Below are 21,816 nucleotides of genomic sequence, written 5' to 3'. Positions count from 1 at the left end.
ATTTTTGTTGTTCAAAAGAGTAAAGCTGTGGTTTTCTGTTTGAAATTTTAAGTTAGTTTTTCCATAAGCAAATAATGCTTTATTATGGGTTCAACTTACAACTCTGCTGTGTACTGAGGGATGTGATCAGGAATTTTGTTGAGTTTCTGATTGGAGCAGTCCACTGTGGTCCCTTCACAGCGACATTTCTCAGGGCAAGCCAAATCTGCAAAGCAGTCTCCACTTAATTTGGATCTGTAATCTTCAGTGCCTGTGGAAGAGTCAAGTCAAAATACAGATACTGAGTCAACAAAGTATAAGATTTGCTTCTTGTGAGAAGGTTGAAAAGATGTCTGCAAGGCAAATAACGGGTGGGCAGCTTGGGAAATGTATGATAAACTTTGTGATACTGAACAGACACAAGGGCTTCAAGAGAGGGTTAAATATAGGGGCTTAAGATATGCTGGAAAAAGAAACTGTGACCAACTTCACATAACAGGATAACATTAACTTGAGCTTTTCACAGCTGTACTTTCTGCTGATTATGTTGTCAGCCAATCTAGCCTTTTTTATAACTAATCGCTCAAATGCCACTGATTCTTTTAGAATTTACTTTCTTTCTCTGTATCAAGACTAAATAGATACTGAATGCCACCTTTTCTTTTTCTCTTGTTACAAATTTGTATTGTTGACTGGACTTCATTAACCCCTGATATTTTTTTATAGTCCTGATACTCCACATCATCTCAAACATGTAAGATTGAAAGCCCTGTTTTCAGCTTTAATTTAAAAAATGTGTGATCCTGACTTAAGCCTCAGCAGCTTGCCATGCTGTAGAAAGCTGCGTGACGTTCCATGGTGCTTGACAGAACCATGTTTTACTCATACCTCACAACCACATGGTTAGATCAAGCACAACAGAAAATCTCGCTACATTATCAAAACTGCATCCATTAGGCCAAGGATTAAGAGCAAGGGAAAAGAGGAAGGAGTAAGTATAAGTTACAGAAGCATTTGAAGTTTAATACTTGCTTACATGACATGGCATTCTTATTACTGAATGTCCAGTGCCACAGTAACAGTATTACTATCACAGATTAAATAAAAAGTACAAAAAAAAAAAAAAAAAAAAAAAAAAAAAAAAAGAAAAAAAAAAAGAACCACATTGAAAGTTTCCTCCACCATTTCCCAGAGTCAGTCAAAGAAAATGTCCTAAACATATCAGGAGAAAACATCCAGTAAGGAACTGAGGGTGGGTGACAAAGAAAACAAAGAGAAGCTGAAAGGACCTGTGGGTTCTTCTTGGACAAAGGTGAAAAGACTGAGACTAGCAGAAGGTGCATCAGGGCTGGGAGGTACATTGTGATTTAGCTCAGACACTGAACTTTACTTACAGCCAAAATGGTGAACTCCTGCAAAAGTAAAGATAGCCAAGAAGGAAAGAAAGACAGAGTAATCCCAATTAAGACAAAAACATGAACTAAACTCTCATGTCCTCTACTCAATTTTATTTTGATTAGAAGATGTTGCTAAGGGGTACCATCTTCAGCAGAGAGAAAGAATAATTCATTTTAAGTGGCATTAAAAAATTAAGAAAAGATTGGGGTTAATTACAGATTTATCATAGGATGATAATGCTTCCCATGCATTATTCTTCACTGCTTTGAATGTATTCTTTAAAAGCAGCTCCTTTGAACATATATCCATGCTATGCCACTTAAAACCTTAATAAACCAAACAAACATAGGAGAAACAGATTCCTCAGGGGAGGGGAAAAAACTCCCAACAGTCATATGTTATCTAGCATTTGAAAATGTCTAAGAAACACGTATGATATAACTACATGGAATATTTCTATGAACTAACAGACAAACAGACAAACAATATTTTTTTCAAATTAATGATTTAATACTTAATATAACCTTTAATCTTCCAAATGTCTCTAATGAAATCTACTATGACTTCCTAGCTTATGCAGTGCAAGATCTCCCAATGACATATTTAAAACAAATATAAAAAGTATTTAAGTATTTTAAGAAACGCTAACATTTTTACAGCATTTACTGAGGTGTAAAGAAGTGTTTTTAGCACTTTTTAATACCCAATAAGTGAGACTGCAAATGCATTTCTTCCCTTCTGTGTCCAGAGTAAATCACTGTTAGCAGTTTACAGTAAACAGCTAAAATATTTAAGGACAAGGTCCTCAACAACTACAAGAACTTTATGCAGCATCTCCCTGATAAGCTGATAGAAAGAGTAAGCACAGAAGCTGTATTTCAGTAAGTCTGCAACACTTCTTGATTTTTTTTTTTTTTTTTTTCCAGGAATAGCATTTTGTAAAGGGTATGTAAACAAACCTAAACTGCATGTGTGGCCATATTATAAACAGGCTGTGGAGACATTTGCTGGCAAGAAAACACTTCTAACTCAGAGGAAAAGTTGTGCTGGCAAGGTTGAGTAGAAGTCACTCTGTGGCAGGAATACAGCTGTTCTACTCATTAAGGAATTGAGTGGTACTACGGGTTTGAGAAATTGAATCCCTCTCTGTTTTATGCTGCCTTAAAACACATTTTCGCGGCTGCCAATGCTGACAAATTGCTGCCTTATTTTGTATTTCATTTTGTCTTTTCTTCATATTCAAAGCAACATACTAGTATGAGGGCATGAAAAACTTCACAACTGCTGCGAATTTAAGTGATACATCACACAGCATTAGGAGAAGAGCTGTTAAACATACCAGCTTAAAAGACAAAGACTAAGAACAATCAATAAATCAGTACTTCAAACACTGTAGAACGACAATATACCTGTAATACTTGAAAGAACAAGTGCACTGGTGTCGTAATCAATTATTGTAGATCTTTTTCTTTATATTAAACTATGGTAGAAAACCCTGCTTGTAAATCACATACTGTAATTCATCAATAGATTCATTATTCCCTTGTTTATTTTGCCAATCAATCATTTATAATCTGTTAGGAACATAATGCAAGTGCATAATTGTTTTTTGTTTTTGTTTTTGTTTTTTTTCTATTAAGAAATCAGTGCACACACCTGACAAGCAAGGTAAAATAAAGAAAGAAACATATTTCAAAGAGCTAGGGCCAACATCTGTAAATCTTTTGTGAAAATATCATAGACATTTGTAGCTTAAAGTGGTGTGTAAATTGCTGTTTCACCCCAACTCTAAAGTCATATTTTCTTTGACACAAAGCATTTCTGATTCACTGTATGTGTGTGCCCACAGAATGTTTTTAATGCAGCTTTCTTCTCCAAGTATGCCATTGTGAATTTGTAAACACAAGGAGGGTGAGAGAGCAGTAGCTTCAGCCAATGTAGAGCATGAAAACAAGGGAAGAAAATGTTCATAATTTATTTTTTTGAAGTTGTACTAGCTCTTTGATGGTAGTATGCTTTCCTGTGTTTAAAAGCAGCTCAAGAGCTACATTTTAAAAACAGTAGTGGCAGAAAGGCAAAGTGCAAGGTAAGTAAAGGTGTCAATTGAAATATGGACTAGCAGGTGCAACCTTCTAAATAATTTACGTAAAAGTATATTTTGGTAGGTTGTGTGCAAATTTGTGAGAAAAAAAGAAAAAAATGGAGCCGCATGCTAAGCTCTTATATTCAGAAAACAGAACTACTTGTAATCTACAAAGGAAAACTACGACTAGCTATAGGTATTGACGAATGTTAATACACATGCATCACTTTCCTAAAAGCTATAACAAACTTTGCTTTTTGGGGGGAAGAGAGAGAGTATCTGCAGTTAGTCAATCTTACTGCAGAGCCAAACCTACCTGGAATGAAATACTGTTCTTTAGCTAAATAAAGAGAAAAAAAATAGAAGATGCACCTGAATGTCAGCAAGCAAAGAATGAGTTTTATTAGATTAACTATGGACTACCGTTAACTACAGATAATTAAGTGAAAAAAATGTGTATTCACAATGAGAGCTGGTAAACAACGAAGTATGAATAGTTATAGATGTGTCCAGAATACAGATAACAAACAGTTCTCATCTGGTATTTGCACTTGAGACTGAATAAATTGTAGAATGTGAAATGCACCTGGAACAGCTGGATACCATATGACAAAAGTTAGGATTTGGAGAAATGTAAGTAGGAAATGGAATAAGATTAGAAAAAGAAAACAGTAAATTTCAGTATGAGGTAAGCTCCCTGTATAAAATGATTATGTCATGTTTCCATATTTAGCTAGACATTTTTACATCCTTCACATACTCCAGAGTCTTGTGGAAATTTAAAAAAATTATTTATGTAGGTGATACTTGTAGTGAATAATTTCAGCTTCATTCTGAAGTATTATATTTTGCATTTCATCTGTTAGATTTAAGGCTACTCAGAAACAGTGGTAAATGTGTTAACTATACTAAGTGTTCCATGATCCAAGTCTATGATTTCCATGATTTGCCCCCACTTCAGTCAAAGAAATAAGGATTCTGGAATGTTTAATAATTCCATAGAGAGTCAGCTGCTTTCATTAGAACTTCTAGAACCATTGTTTTTGCCAATAAAAGAAAAATAGCAGATGAAATAAGAAAATTACCTGAGCAGCGGAATTTTTTGCTTTTGATCTGGCCAATCCTTTTGTTTGCCAGACGGCGGGGGCTGGTGCAACGGGCACCACTGGTCTCAATGGGGTTTGTATGAAGATAATCCGCCAGCCACTTCAGATGGCAGTCACAGATAAATGGGTTTTGAGCCAAGTGCCTTTTATGAAGAAAAAAACCGATATTTTCACACATTATTTCCCTTTGGTTTCAGTAGTTCCTGATATTTTTAGTACACTGTACAGTATGAAGTCATACTAAAGACAACCATAAACAAGAGCATACATACAAGGTCTGGATTGCACGTAGGGGTGAGAAGGTGCCTTTTGCAATGGTCTGAAGTTTGTTGTCATACAAAGAAAGAAGATTCAAGTTGTGCAGATCTTGAAAAGCATCAACTCGCAGGCAATTGATCTTGTTGGCATTCAATAATCTGTTTAATGGAAGACAATTATAAAACTGAAATAATTTGATCAGTGTTGCTGCAGCTTCAGCTTTTTTCACAGATAATTCTTTGTGTGTATTTGTAATCAGAACAAGAGATACAGTAGCAAATATTAACTGAGAGTGACACAAGGTATTTTCAGTGAATATCTTGAAATATCTTACTTAGGTGCTCTGAAATTAATCCTAAATATTTGCACGTTGGAGTTGAAATGTGTGGGTTTGTTCAGCTAATATCACATTTCTTGTATGTCCTGGTAGAATGTGTGTGTGTGGTACTTGTGCAAAGAAACGAGCTTAAAAAATCAAGTGTCTACAAGAAAAACTAGTTCCTTTTGCCAGATAAATAAACAAACAAAAAAGGAACTGAACACTGTGTTCATTAGCTGGAAGAGATGTGCAGTGGCACTTTTAATTATATGTTACTAATCAGCATGCTGCCGCATTAACAGAGTTGTAGTAAAAACTGGTAGCATGGAACATATCCAAATCTGTTTTGGATCCTTTTTCCTCTCCATCTTCAAAGGGAACCTTTTCTTCCCTTTACCCCCCAGATTTCTAAAGTTAAAATAAACAAGCCAATCTAACCAACTCTTTCATGCTTTGAAGATTTTTTTTTTTTAAGTCATTCAACTAGGTGCATTTTTATAACCAAATATTTTGGGGGTTTTTTTCCCATATCCAGGCAGGAATCGAATGGAATAGTGGTTCTGAAAACCAATGCTCTGATAAATAGTTTCACCACACAAGCCACACAAGGAGAAATTTACTTAGACTGAAATACGTGCAAAGTATATCAAGTTATGGATATTTTATTAATACAGAATAAGCAGAAGTTTAGAGATGTCTCTTCCCTTTTTTTTTTACAAATTCTGAAATGTGTTTTTGTAACTAAAATTTCTTTAAAGGAAAACAAGAATGAATACCTCCCCACTACTACACCAGTTTGTGACTAAAATAAAGCAAAATGTAAACCTCTAGGTGGTGCTAGAACTTACATTTTCCTTGTATTTACTTATTGCCATCTTCAATGAGTTGTTAATAACACACATTTTGTCAATCACTACACCATGAAATCTGGACTTTAAATACTTCTATTCAAGTGGGAAGAAATTTTAAATTCTTTAAGAAGAAGCTTTAAATCAACACATCAGTTATTCTGGAACAATTTCTTCAAAAACCACCACCATTGTTTGATGGCCTATTTCACTAATTTATTTTACACACTACAACTAGTGCACAGCCTCTTCTGCCAAATACTGACAACATTTAATAAACATATCACCATGAAATTCTTCTTTATGCCCAGTAGTAAATCTAAATAGAAATTATTTATAAGATTACAGACGGAAATTTCCAAAGTGTTAAATGAAATAGCAGCTGGAGTTTACAGAGTCAATTGTACAGAGAAGGGCATCAGAAAACATTAAAAGTCATCACTGAAACTGTACCGCAACTCTGTTCTTCCATGGGTAGAACCAGCAATACAGTTACATAGCATTTCCACTACATATTTTCTCTGTATAAATTATACAAATATTCCTTCTTCTATGGTTCCCACACAACTTTATGCATAGTATCTGCTGTTTACAGGGCAAGACGTTATCATATCTTATGTGGTTTATCCTTATAAATTCCACAGAGGATAATAATTTAATTTTAATAATTTTAGGCTGAGACATTAACTGAGATATGATCAAATTTGTGGATGAATGACAAGCTGGCCTACAACAGCCTTGACTCCTTTGGCTTTAAGTTAATTTGTTTTTATTATACTCTGATCTTACATATGGGATTTCCTGCCAGTTCTTCTCCAGGCATATATCACTCTTCAAGTTTGCCCTTCTGCGTTATCCCAAAATAGAATAAATATTTTTTAAAAAGTACTTACAGCAATTGCAGAGAAAAAAGTCCTTCAAACAGGCCCTTTGGAAGTTCTGTAATTTTATTGCCATAGAGGACACTGTACCAGGAAATAAAAAAGCAAACAAGGCTGCCATTATGAAAGGCATATACTATGTGGTTTTGACTTTAAAAATAGAGAAATTTGGATTTTCTTGAGGGAATTTAACAGCAACAATTTGATACTTGGAAGATCCTTGTGGCCCTGTGAGGCAGCAGGATCACACATTTTCCCAAAAGGTGTGTTGTCCAAAGAGCTCTCAGCAGAATCAGCACTTTACTGTTTACAGCCTTACTAAGGGATCTTGGTAAGTGGATTTGCTGTTTGTAAGAACAACTAACCAGGGAATAAAAGAAATGTTTGATTTTGTTCAACTCTGTCATGAATGTGTTTATAAAAAACCCATCCATTTTTAGTGTCCAGCTTTGATACAATATTCGATTATCACTCTAACATTCTGAAATTATTTTTACAGCTTTCAGAATTGATTGAATTTATATGAAAATTCTGCAGAGAGCAAAAAATTCAAAATTAATTCACTGTAAGAATATGAGAAATTTGCTTCTGCTTTTACATGTCAAACAGATACCTACAGTGAATTGAGTGAACGCAAGCCATGGAAAGCATCTGGAGCTGCTTCAGAGATCTGGTTATTGCTCAGGTCACTGCAATAAATGAAATTTGATTCAATTAATTCAAGCCGTTTTCAAAATAGCAAACATTAAAATAATACATAATTAGAATTAGGCATGGAAGGGAGAGAGAAATTAAAATATTTATGTGAAACACTGCCAAAGAATTTTAATAAAAAAACCACTAAAACTGACAGTACACTGAAACAAAAATACATGGTGAAAAACAGACCTTTCAAATACTTCAAAAAAAAATGACAAAAAGATTTACTTTTCCTAATTGCTTAAGTACATTTTATAAAGAATTCTCTGTTTTCTGTGGCCACAGGATTATACAGCCTCAAAGGTATTCCAAAATAACAGTGACTTATCCCCATTAATTAATTATTTTTTTTTAATAGAATGTTCACTGCAGTAACATACTGCTTCTATGCAGAACCATATAAAATAATTTCAATACTTGGTAAAAAAACAATTATTGTCAATGTGACAAAGATGCTATATGGTCTTAATCAGGATGCCATATCAGTTATTTACCAGTAGTAAAACTTTCTTAAATGCTCACACATTGACTGCAGTTCTTCCGTATGACCTTGACTAGTTTTTTATTTTGATATATAAGTATGTGTGTGTGTTTATATATATGAAAACAAAAAAAATAAATCTAGATTATTTGGTACATACATTCTTCGAAGCTTTTTATACGGTGAGAAAGCTCCAGGAGGTATGACCTTGATTGAATTTTGTTCTAATCGTCTGCAAAAGAATAGTAACATAAGCATACAAAATCCAAACTAAACAACAATCTAAAGCCATAATAAACTAGAAGGGAGAGACTTTAACAAAGAAGGCTGCTTTTGCTTTCTTTTTCAGTATAATTTTTATCTTGAGAAACAAGGTCATTTCATGTTAGTTTTCATTACAAAAAATCAGGTTTTGTTTGTAAAACCAAAAATTTTAACCTATCAAGTGTAATGTTGTAAATTAAAACTCAGTCTTGATTTTGTATCTAAAGAAAACTTAATTTTCAGAGCACACAAGGTTTTTGTAAAATTTAATCTAGATTTGTCATTAAAAAAATTTACTTCCAATCTATTATTCACATACAGCGATTTTTATAAGCAATTATTCTTAGTTTTTTTTAGAAATGTCTAAGGACTTCTGTGAATTAATCATTCAAATATGCAAACCATAAGAAAGGGGAGAGGAATGTTCCTATAGAACAAATAACATATGTTGCTACCTGCAGTAAGGCAAATGCCTTAATTTTAAACATACACACATGTTTTCTTTAGATACAGTACGCAACACATTTTCTTTATGATACAATGCTCAGATTGCATATCCACACTTCTAACTTCTTTAAACAAGTATTTTTATCTAAAATTGTAGTTTATGTTACTGGCCACATTTGCGTTGTATTTACAGTGACTGTGACTGAAACCTGCTATACTGCAAAGTATGAATTTGCTGACGGAAACAGTTTTCTAAGAATTTCTTGAACTTCCAGAGATTTGCATATGGGAAATCTATGCTGATACAGACCTATGGCCCAGTTGCCAATAAGTCAAAATAGATACAGCAATAAGCATATTTAAAAAAGAAACTACTTCTTCACATACTATAGTATTTCATGGTTATAGCAGTGCAAAAATTTTATTATGTAGACATAAGGAATGAAACTATTAATACTAAAAGGTACAACAGGAAAAGGCAGTATTATTCAACCATACCATGCTTATCTAATAAGCTTTCTATTTCCCTCTTTCATGCACAGGTATCAATTCTTACTGTGATCTAAGTAAATAAAGACAATGCCAAAAATCTATTTCATATAAGGAATCAAAATTCTGTAGAATTTACTGCACTATTTTAAACCACTCAGACACTGATTCAGACTCTAAGGTCAAAAAGCCTTTTTAAATTTAGATGCATGAACACCAGCCTATTTTTTTCCTTTTACTCTAGTCTTATTAACTCTCTTCTGTTAAACTTTTGCTCTAATGAAGAGACATATGAATCTCTGTGTGTGCAGTGTAACTAATAAGCTCATATATTCACTTTGAATAAGCCCTTCCAAGAACCTATTCATACAACAATTATTTCTTTTTGTAAAGTTTCTCCAGAGACCACAGCATAGCTGAATGAAAGAAAGATTTTTTCTACTGCTTTTGTGAAGTTTTTGTTCAGATGGAGATACTTATATATTTAGTACTCAACATTTCTTGTCTGACTATGCTTTAGCTTAGCAGAATTTGGTTCTGAATGGCTTATAAAGAAGCCAAGAAAAAAAAAAAAAGCCTTGAAAAATCTTCCTGACACACAGAAAATATCACTTCGTCAGAGCTGTTTTTGACAAGTTTCATATTTTTAAAAAAGTCCTTAACTAGGAAAATGTTGCCTAGCTAGAGTTTTCAGGTATATTTTAAACAATGCAGGGAGTCCTATGGCAAAAGATTGTTAACTTTTTTCCATAAACACAATATCCTTTCATACGCTTTCTTTGCCTTGGCTGAGCCTTTTGGACCCATGAAACACGTTTAGCATCAGACCAGTAGTATTAGGCTATAAAGGATCAAGGTAACTCTTCTCCAGTACACTTGAGTAGATGCAGAAGGCAAACATTTGAATAAGTAAAAACTTGCTTAAGTTAAAGGTCAACACCAAGTTAGACCAAACCCAAGTATTTTCTGTTCTTACACTACATTTTTAGCTTGGTTTCCTCAGAAAATAAAGATTATGCATGCTTATCATCTAGGTATTTTTCTACTCAGCTGGCTAGGTCAAAGAGAGGTAAAACTTTCAGATAATAAATTTCTAAAAATTTCCTTACATTAGCAATGGGAAGGAGCTGAGAAACCAAATTAACCCAGCCATGAAGGGAATGGCAGCCATCCATCCATTCCTGTTACACACTCTATTTGGCAGCAACCAACTGCCTAACCACCAGGGATAGCCTGACCAGACATTTATCAGGTGTGTAGCTTTGAAAACCAGCCAAAGAATCTCTTGCACAGGGAAACATGCAGGGCATTCACAGAGGACTGCAAAGAGGAGAGGGCAGTAAAAAGGACAGAGAAGGATTAGTTCATATTACAGAGGATGACTTGAACTGCTGGAGAGAGAGACACTGGGAAAAAATGCCTCTGTGTGTATGGGAAAGACAGATACTGCAGTGGCAATGCTCCCACCTGAGGCTGTCACTAGCATAATTTATAAATGCTGCTTATTAGCCCATGATGTAGAGATTTGTAACTTAGGGTTGGAGGGACTCCAGTCTACATTCACCTATCTGTAACCATACAATGCTCTTAACTAGACAAGATATGGCAGGTAATTCAAGAAAGACAACGTCTAATGTTAAATTAAGACACAAAGTATTTTCCAGTTTTATTTAATTTATTTTCAATTTAAAAAGAAATTAGTTCTATAAACTGAAGTACCTTACAGCATACATATATGCCATGTTTTGTGAGAAGATGGAATAGCAGATTTAATTTAGTGCTGCCCAAATCTCTACAAATTATATGGGTCCAAAACCTGAAGAAGTCCCACTACAGTATATTTCTGAAAGCTAATTTTCTAGCAGGTCTAATAGAGCAAACTATCAGGTCACTGGTGGATATGTAAAATGAACTCCATGTCAGCTTCACCTAACATTTCCTTTTGCTGAGGAATTTATAGTCTAATAGACAGACTGTGCAGTGCTGGGATAAATTTACAAGCTCTTCTGGATAAAGGATTTGTCATAGTAGGATCATCTAAGTATGTCTTTTCTTAACTTACACCAGAGTGTACGCGTTAAAACACATCACATTTTTGAAAATGAGATTAGTATAAGAAAGGAAAAATAAGATTATATAAATACAGAAGAAAAATCTTTTATACTTCACTTTGTCTGTAAAGAAAGTAAATCAAATTCACATTTTCAAGCTTTGTTATCCCCTAATCTTCTGCTTTATCTTCCCAGAATCAGCTGAATTTCACCAAGTGCAAATTTGCATCCACTATTCCAGAGAAAATCTAATTAGATATATTCCAGGGTCACAAAGCACAGATAGACTAATATCTTAAGGAAATTTGCATTCTACTGATAAAAACCATAGTAATTAAAACCTCCTTTATATTAATTCCTCATAATAAATTAAACATTTTTAATTCTGGGATACGATGAGATGTACTTATCTATTACTGAAAAAATCAGCTAGTAACTGCTTGCAAATGACATGGCCAGAGGTAGCATTATATTAGAGAAGAACAAAAAGCAAAGCTAGTATCAGTATTTTTCCACGGAACTTGTATTAAATTTTGTACACAACATCTCCTTTCAATGTCATCCCAGAAGTCATTCTATTTTATAAATGGTAATCTATGTATCATATATAGTACCTTGGTGGTTTCTTTTCCAAAAGGCACAGTCAATTTTAGTAGCATATTTAATAAGATAAGAGAGGAAGGAAGTTAAGTACATGCTTCATCAAAGCTTGCACTGCCTCATGTAGAAGTACTCTGCCCATCACCACACAAATGTTAATTAATGCTCTTAGTATTAAGTCTCCTGCTCCTTTTAGTGTTGCACTTCAAAGAAGTCCTGCATCAATATATAAGTGTTTTACTGTCTTTTAACACTGCCAAGCTGGTTGAAACCTTTTTTGAAGACTATTCCCTAATCTCTCCTATCTAGCAAATGTACTGTGAACATTTATTTTTCTAAATCTTTCCCCCCCTGCTTATCACTGCAGACACTGTAATGTACAACCACCTACTATTCTAAGAAACAAAGGTGCTTTTGCAGTTGTGACTTCCAACCTAATCAAATCAAACCAAAGTAGGTCCCCAGCTGTCAGACGGATTCTTCCCACCCGGTCCCCAGAGAGCCCTGTGACATGTAAATCACTTGACACTTTCCAGGAGGATGCTGTTCTCTACTATAAGCCTGCAGCACACCATTACTGATTACTACTTCCGCACTTACAGAGACAGACAACATGCTTATTTATACTGACACTTTTAAACTGGCTTATTTTCCCACTATAAAAAGTAATTTCTATGAAGAAAGACTTCTGCACCACAGACTGGGAAAGAAGTATATGTTCTCTACAGAATAATTTTGATTTTAAATCATGCAGATGGGGTACAATATACTAAGCCTGCCCAAGAGGGAAAGGTAAAAAATGCTGCACAGAAATGTGCTACACCTAAATGCATGTTAAGGGGTCGGAGATATATCTGAGAAAAATTATTTCATAGCAATAATTTTTTTAATTTTTTTTAAAGAAAACACAAATTTGATTATGGAGCAGAAAACTAGCCATATATTTTATAATTAAACAATAAGAACATAACATCTGGATTAAGTAAATTTGGTCAATACAACAGTGGCTTTAGTAGTTAATTAATCTATACTTTTAATTCCAGCATCTGCTAATTCACAAAAAGCCTGCAAGAAGCTTGTCAAGAAACCCCAAAAGAATTTTTATTACAGAGAAGAAAGCATAAGCTGTGCAATGAGTCTGATGTATTGCACAGATGCTGATTATACATGGTAATAAAATTGACAGCTCTTCTTTGCATTTTCCCCATCTGCTTTTAAAGTAAATGGCAAAAACAGCTGTGAGAAAACAGAAAATAGATTTCAATGATGGGATTCAGAGCAGGTCCTGAATCTGAGGAACTACAATACACAGCCAGCACATCTCATCATATGCAACATCTGCCAGTTTGGGTTTTTTGTTGTTGTTGTTTGTTTGTTTTTAAAACAAGGAAACAGTAATGGTCTCCCTTTGCTACGTGAATCCTTGAGGCTACTAAACAAAGTACCTCTTTTTCCTTTCTCAACAACTGCATTTCCAGAGTGCTTATATCTACTAAATGTCGCTTCTAACTTTCGCAGCAAAAGAATTCTGTTGAAATCTGTGGTATCATCCATGTCTAACAAAACAAAAGATGTATTCTGAATGACTATATTACTTGCCCTTCAGAATTTCAGGCTTTAATTCTGTGTATTAATAAATCTGGTTGACAGTTTCCTAAATATTTGCATATGAAATATCACTGTCAATGTTGCCCTAAAGCTTGCCAAACTGTTAACATCCAGTCTAATTGTCCTATCAAATACTTCCTCAGAGGACTGATCGTAAATGACAGATGATTCTTTACTCTGCATTACTTCAAAAAAGAAACAAGACTTGTCATTCTAAAACTATTAAACAACCGACTGCATTTACTCAAAAGCAAGTCCCAAACCTGCATTTGTTTAATTTTTCATCACAGAAAGGCCCATCTTGCACTCTGAACCCTACAGGACCATTAATGATGATAGGCTTTAGATTCTTTAATTGTTACAGATCAGGTTGTAGGCAAAACGCAACACTTCTTAAAGAATTATTTGCTCAGTCAGAGCATCTGACTAACTGTAGCCTGAGTCACCTAGAGTCAAGTTAAAGCCTCTCTAATTAGCCTATTTTTGATGAGAGTTGTTATAATACAAAAACTACTTGAGCTGCTCAGAGTGACTGTTATTAAGTACACAAAAAATAGATGTAATCCTGCTCTACTCTTGGCTCATTACAAGCAGTGACTTGTCACCCTGTTCTCATTGAGCAGAACACTAGCTTGAGAATCCCACTGTTGCGCAAGACCGACAGTGTGGCAGGAATCCTTACTACCTGTTAAACAATACACGGACTTACAACATAAATTTGCCACAAAAATGTAAATAAAGTTTTAAACTGAGAACACTTTTCACAAGTGGTTGCTGCTTACTGGACCATGTATTTAGAAACACATAAACAATGAAGAAAGCATTTAATTGATGATGAAATATAATACAGTGAAAAGTCAGTATCCATAGTTTCTTTTACAGTAACTTCAGTCATATTATTGCCAAGGAAAAGTTATCAGTAGTGAAGAGACATATGTGAAAATAAATTCTAAGAGTAACAACACATTTGGAGTGTGGCACAGCTGTCAAGAGATCTATAAGGGTTTTTCTGGAAGAGCTAGATGGGCCTTCTCCAGCTTCTCTTCATGCTGTATAAAATATTCATATATTCCATGCTCAAGTTATTTTCTTTCCCTTGGCAGAGTACAGAGAGGTCCCTCAAGGTGCCTCTTCTACTTCAGTACCCACCAGAAACTTGCACAAAAGCCCCAGAGGTGGAACGGCATTCATTTTGGCCAGTACCTACTTCCAGTGTGTCTGAAAACCAGTACTGGTTTCACACATTTCCTCTCCAGTTGTTGTTCTGTGTCTCTACATCCTCTTGACTGTTGAAATTATCCTCTGTCTTCTGAATTTAATTAGTTTTTAAGATAGGACACAAGGGTATGAAGAAAGCCAAAGATGTGAACAATGGCAGCAGTAGTCTTTTCACTACTAAACTTCTAAGGGAAAGATACAACTACACAGATAGGGGAAAATTACCTGATGTTATTTCTTTAGTAGATGAGCTGCAAAAAATACTTCTCCAGAGTAATCATGGAGCCCTAATCTTTTATAGCACTTTTCAGTTTCTCCCTTCATTAATACTGTGATTGTGAATTACACTCTGCAATGTATGGAAAAAGCTACTACTAATATGTAGTCTATGGAACAGGCTTCTTTGACATGCTCCCAAATCCACTGGGATGGTAGTAAAAAAACTAAGAGAGAGAGAAGAACAAAAATTTCATTTCTGAAAAGACATGCTAATAAAGAACAGATTAAACATTCTACCTACAAAAATCATTGTCTGACAACTAAAATAAGAAAGCTTTTAAAAAAAAAAATGCATAAAGCCACACAATTTACCAGTAATTTTCAGATTAGAAACATATTTGAGTAAGAGCCTGACAAATCATTTCTCTTGTGTGTGTTAAGCAGACAGGATTAGCTATCAAATTAGCACAACTATCTATTTTTGAAGCAGTCAAATGGAATGTATTTTAAGTTTTGCTTGTGAAATATTAAGGTAGGAATTCCAAAGATAAGTTAAAGATAATTCAGTGAAAACTGTCTTGGCAAATTAAATATATTAAGGCAAAGAAGTTAATACAGCAGTGGATTCCTTTACCCGATTTTAATTTGTTTCACATTTATTCAATATATTGTCTCATGGATAATGCATTTTTCATTATTCAAATGTAATTATTGTGTGTTTATATACATCTAGCATATGAAAGATATTAAGATTTTAGCAAATTCCTACATTTTTGATAAAGAAAACAAACAATTTTGTTTTATATTGCAACAGGCATAAATACTGGTTTTGCTAAGAAATAGTGACCTTCCTACAATCAAAAAAACATGTATAGAGAGAACTGTATTCACATCATTGATGCCACAGATGAATAGTCTAAACTGAGTGTCACTTACAATAGGGAGTGGCAAGTCATAAAAGCTTTCTAGTAAAATTATAAATCACTATTAGGTTTTTTCAAGCAAAGATGTTCAAAGTTAATGGTTTTATTTGCACTAACAGACTAAACTAGGCGGCCCTTAAAATGAGGTGCTGCAATATGTGGAAAAGTCCAGTCACAGTGTATACTGATACTAAAATTTTAGTTTCGTGTCAGCTATTTTGCACTCAATGTTTCCATTTCATTGGGATCTTTTTTTGGTCCTCCTCCATATGTAAAGTCATACTCCTGTGAATTCTTTTGAACAAACTTCTAGGGAAAAGATAAATATATAGCTAATACAGTGTAACGAATAATAAGGCATCTAAAAATCATGTACTCTTATTTGATATAAGCTCCTGGACATAAAAAACATAGTAACTTTTAAGCAAAACAGAAACAAAAGCTCTCTGTGTCACTGAAAAGTGGAATGTCCCCCCAGTCCTCTGGTAAAAAAAAAAAAATTGAATATCAAGTTCATTACATTAGTCAGGATTGGTCTTAAAAACCTTTGGGAAGGGAGGAAGATAAGAGAAGATTTGAAGAAAAGTACACATGAAGTACAGTTGAAAAGAAGCAGGTATGAGAAAAGTCAATTTTAAAAACACGGCAGCTATATGAAGTTGCTCAAAAGTTTGGAATGTTAGATTAAGAACTGAGAAAATATGAGTCATAGAATCATAGAATGGTTTGGATTGGAAGGGACCTTAAAGATCACCTAGTTCCAATCCCCCTGCCATCAGCAGGGACACCTTCCACTAGATCAGGTTGCTCAAAGCCTCATCCAGCCTGGCTGGATGAGCCAGATCATGTGAATTTGTCAAAGGTGCATTTAGCAAATAGTCATGTCTCCGCCAGGTACTTAGTTATCTATCTTTTAATGCACTTTATTTCAAGCCAGCAACTTGTGAAAATTCAAAAATTTGGTCTTCATACTGACCAAAGTATGTATCAGTATTCATAAGCAACTGAATACTATAATAATTATTTTAATTCTCTTATTCATAAGTAGACATCATCTTTTTACTAGACACTTGTGTACACTGGCAGTATTGTATGCAATTGTTATGTCAGGAATTAAGAAAATATTTTGATAAATCAGAAAAGTTTCAAAAAGAGCCATCAGAATAATTAAATGGCTATGAAATATTTCATAGTGAGACCAAAGATATCCATCCATTTAGGGTAGCACAGGAAAGTTAACACCTATTTTCTGGAAAAAAGATAAATACAGTTATAGAGGATTCTCACAGCCTACTAAAATACATAGTGAAATAAGATCAATGACTATGTAGACTTATGTATATATAGAAACCAACTTGTCAAAATCTTTCCAGAACTTCACTGGGTGTGTAAGACTTCTGGCTGACAGCTTAACTGTTTAAGAGGAAAATGATATTTATGAGCTAACATTCTGTGCAAGTCCTAAAAAAGATCAATGTTTTGATTTACACTAGGAAGCAGAAACAAACGCAGACCCTGGAAAACAATCATCAGTTTAATGTCTTGTAACTTACTGCATCCTCCCCACAGCATTCAGACCCATTCCCTTCAAGCTGTGAAGATGCAGAGTTTGCTCTCATTTCTTTCAGGCTATTGTAGATAGCCGAATCACACTTTGAGCTGCTAGAAATAGATGTAGTTGCCTTATCTCTGCTGGTTCAGAGTTTTCCTGCTATGTGAGTCTTTAAATTGTCGTCAATAAATGTAACTATAGCCTTCCCAAGTAACTTTTCTCTTTAAAGGGTCATCCTTAGAAGCATCTTTGCATCTCAGTGTAAGACTGTCTCTGTTAAACAGATATTTATTTAATGCTGTACTTTGGACTTTTAGCTAAAGATGAATTTTTAAAGACAAAAGAAATGGTGAAACTGTACACCTGCCAAGCTCAGCTTGGAAAAGATACATACATAAAGCTCCCAGTTCTCAAAATTCCACATTCACATGAAGCAATTCCCCGGTGTCTGCAGTTATGATCAGGTCACTTGTCACTCTGTCTTGGTTAAGTCCACCTGTCAAGTTCAGTTCTGTCAGATCTCATTCCTTTTCCCCTCTTTTCCATCTTCTTTTTCCCCTTTCTCTCCTTTCCCTTTCTTTCCCCCTCCCCCTTCTCCTTTAATATAATTTGAGTGTTACTATGAGAAGCACTCTCAGGAGATTTTAATCCTGCTTAATATCATAAGGCTCACAAAGATATAGTTGAGAGCTTGGCGTAATACACATTCATTTATCAACAGACTTATGAAAATAAAGTATAAGGGAGAAAGAGATGGAGGAAGATGAAAACACAAAGAAAAACAGTAGAAATTACGAAGGTAAGATGAGACAAGTCTGAAGGGACAAATTAGGAAACTCATGGGAATTGTAAATAAAGTTATCATGAAACAGCCATACAGCTTCTAATTTTGGCATTCAAACATTAGAAAGCTCCACTCACAAGAAAGAACTTTATCTTGAAGGCCATAGTAATTACGAAGTCAGTGACTTTTCACTACACTGGACTATGAAGGTGAACCGTTAAAATTCCTGACTCTGTAAGTTCTCTTTCATTTCATTTCTTATGTGGCTTAGGCTTCTTTCTGCCTCCTACAAAGACTAAAATTGTTTATACAACTGTTGCTTAGTTAACAGTGGCAACCCTCCAGTCACCCTCCCCTCCAGCAAACCTCCCTCCCCCACAAAACACCATTGTAGTGACTGGTACCAATCTAAAAAAAAACCAAAACCAAAACAAAATTATGTCCCTCCTTTGATTACTTAAATGGTTTAATACAAGCAAAAATGAAAAAAAAAAAACAAAACCAATTAAATCCTATGCTTGTTTGCTTAAATAATATGAAGCTGTAGTCATAAGAGCAGGTAATTCCCACTCGCACCATCTTTAAAAACGTTTATTGCAATTGTATTTATTTTGTTTTATTCATAACACTAGAGTAAGGAAAGAGGTTTTAGAACCACTTTGACTGGCAGTTCAAGCCACAGAAGAATGTAAGAGCAGCATTTTCACAAGGTAGTCTAGCTTATTAATGGCTTTTTGGCCTCTTCTTTTGAAATAACAGCCTGTCACTTACTCATACCATTCTGAAAGAAGGTACCGGTACAATTAATAAAATTGCTGCTGGGTCCCTATTTGTAAGGTTTCTGATAGTCTGTTTGAACGTGTGCCAAAAAGTCTCTATTTGAAGGGAACCAGAGTTATTTCTGCCAATCCTTCAAAGAATTTTCATGGAGAAGGTGAATTCTAAAATGCAACCAAGTGAAAAGAGATTAACGGTGCTGAAAAACTAAAATGTGGAAGGAATGCCTGCATAGAGGCTGATAAACGCTATCGCCATTAGAAAGGCTATACTTTCTAAAACCAATTAAAGTAATAGTTTTTAACCTTAAGAATGGCCTTTAATGCCTTTAATATATGAGCTGTGTGATAAAAGAGGGAAGCGCTAGGTGCATTAGAACACTGGAGTTGGTTAAGCACAGTAGACTGAATATGCCAATGAAATAGCATCCCACAAAAATTTCAGAAGGGGAGAGTTTAAACAACAAATCTAAATCAACACAGATATTTCTAATGAATGAATAATGTATCATGCTTTGCTTAAGGCAATGGAAAAAGGCTAAGGTAAGGCACAGTAAATAACAAAAGTTTGAAGACTATTAAAATGCAACATTTATGGGCAATGTATTTTGCTTCACAACGTTTACAATACAGACATTAAAATAACAGGGCTATGGGAATTTTAAGTTCTCAAAATGTTTTCTGTAAGTCACTCATAGTATGAAAACTCTTCATTTGGCCCAGAAGCAAAGGTGCATCTGTGCACCTTTTTTAATTCTGTGCTTCCTGCATAATTAGTAGGTGCACTAAAACTGGGGGAGTCTTGGTGCTCAAACAATTATTTTGTTTTTTAAAATATATAAAGAATATGAATCATTTCTTTCTCAAATAATATCACATTGATCAGACAGATCCTGAGAAGAAAAGCTTAGGTATTCTAATTTAGCTGTGTGTGAGTTTATTTAGATATTAAAGAGGGAAAATAATTTTGCAGAAAGGGTGTAACTGGTGCAGATACAATTGTACTAAGTCAATAAAGATTACGAATTACACTTACTGAGACGCTGAATACTTAATTTGGCTGAGCTTTCTCAAATCAGAAGGGAAAAAGAGAGGACCACCACAGGCTTTATTCTCCTTCCATTTTCACTGGCAGCTACTTGGAGATAAGCAGTCCTGTTACTGAAGGCATCTTCCCAAGAGGCACTTGGAAGACAATGCATTGCCTGCTAATTGACTTCATGCAATGGGAATTGCAAGTTTTAGCCAACTGACTTCTGTACCAATTGAGAAGTCAGACAGAACGGTACCACAAAATCCTCTCAGGAACACCCTGATGCTCACCAGGAAATCCAACTGCAGTGGAATGAAACAGCATTTCGGCAACTGGCTCTGCCTCCTCCTGCTCCCACCATCACAGAATGCCTGCTCATTCTGAAACCACTTCATCTTCCAGTGAAAACTCATTTTTCTAAGTGGTTTTGGCTATTACACCAAGTCCAGAGACAGGGAGGCTGCAGTGCAGTGCAAGCACATAGTCTCCTTGCCAGCTCTGCTACAGAAGCATTAACCATCAGCAGAGAAGACAGCTCCTACTGTCTTAAAATGTCATCCCCAAACAGTTATCCAGCAGAACTATCAAGGCAATGCAAAGTCATAACATCAATCTTAGATTCTAAACAAAAAGCCTTTTCTTTTACTTCTCCCCGAAGAACTAACTCAGAGCTTCAACATGCAAAAAATTACTCAATCAAAACTGCAAATGTTTAATACTTAAGAAATTCAATATTCCATTTAAAGAGGTTTTTAGCACATTATTTAGATACAGGTTCAACTCTCTGGAAAAACAAACAAACATAAAATTGTCAATATGGAATGTACACATTAAAACCAACAGTTTATATACACCAAAGGAATAGAGAACAACATTATTAATACCACCTAGATTTTATGCAGCATTGTCTCAGATGGACTGACAATGTAACAAATACAAAGTATTTTTGTGCAGAAACAGATCTGACAGCATTTCATCTGCAGGAAGTTTGTGTTGGGCAAAGATGAAGAAATCAGTGCTTCACAAGGAACAGAGCTGAATTAAGTCAGGCTTCCCCTTTAGAGAACAGGCAGAGAACAGGGCAAAACATCACAAAACCACAAGCATGTGTTGAAGGTAAACTTCACAAGAACTTCAAGAAAAAAATAACTGGATTATGGACATTCAAAAACTAAATATGGATTATATTCTTACTCAGAAGAACCTGATACACATATAAGAACAAAGAAAGAAAAGCTAGAAATGGTAGAAAAATGAAATCTCACAAATATAAGTTGTCCAATTTTAAGCAATTCTATGAAGGGCGACTGACAATAAAGTTTAATGTCAGCCTCATGGGAAAAGGTTATTCACATGATGTACAATAAAGCAAAGACAAATGCCAGGAAAGATGCAAGCATCAGAGGTGTTTGTGGACCATGAAAGTTGGCAGAAGCATAACATGCCAGGCTGGTAGTACTTAGCACTGGATTCTGCAAATACAGCCTATAAACACCTGACATTGTAGGGCAGAGAAACTTGTCCAGAGTAAGGTAATTTGAAAATATTAGGGATTTTTCAAATGCTTATGTCAATGAAATATATTTAGAACATCAAATTACAATGTTGAAAATTGCAGAAAATGCAGAAAAAGATTGACAAATATTGATAAGTACTGAAAAGACTGGACAACACCTGGCACATGTAAAACAGAAGTATAATGCAAATTTTCTTGTGGTGTGCACAAGAATCTGGTGATGGGAGCACTATCAAGATGAATGAATAAATAATGATTTTTCTGATAAATCCTGTACATCCTTC

General features: G+C 34.8%; 1 protein-coding gene across 1 annotated transcript in view; it reads right to left on the bottom strand.

Moving 5' to 3' along the window:
* Positions 1-21,816, bottom strand: part of LOC104527063 (slit homolog 2 protein) — a gene marked incomplete at its 5' end in the record, with an annotated part of 93,213 nt that overhangs the window by 45,096 nt on the left and 26,301 nt on the right. The window contains 7 exons of the mRNA XM_010170680.2: positions 100-250; positions 3,777-3,800; positions 4,546-4,709; positions 4,839-4,982; positions 6,885-6,956; positions 7,490-7,561; positions 8,213-8,284. Coding sequence (XP_010168982.2) covers positions 100-250; positions 3,777-3,800; positions 4,546-4,709; positions 4,839-4,982; positions 6,885-6,956; positions 7,490-7,561; positions 8,213-8,284 — 699 coding nt within the window. The remainder of the gene's footprint in view (positions 1-99; positions 251-3,776; positions 3,801-4,545; positions 4,710-4,838; positions 4,983-6,884; positions 6,957-7,489; positions 7,562-8,212; positions 8,285-21,816) is intronic.

Source organism: Antrostomus carolinensis, unplaced genomic scaffold (genome assembly GCF_000700745.2).
Source record: "Antrostomus carolinensis isolate BGI_N321 unplaced genomic scaffold, ASM70074v2 scaffold4246, whole genome shotgun sequence".
NCBI classification, from domain to species: domain Eukaryota; kingdom Metazoa; phylum Chordata; class Aves; order Caprimulgiformes; family Caprimulgidae; genus Antrostomus; species Antrostomus carolinensis.
This window is presented reverse-complemented; position numbering and strand designations above follow the sequence as displayed.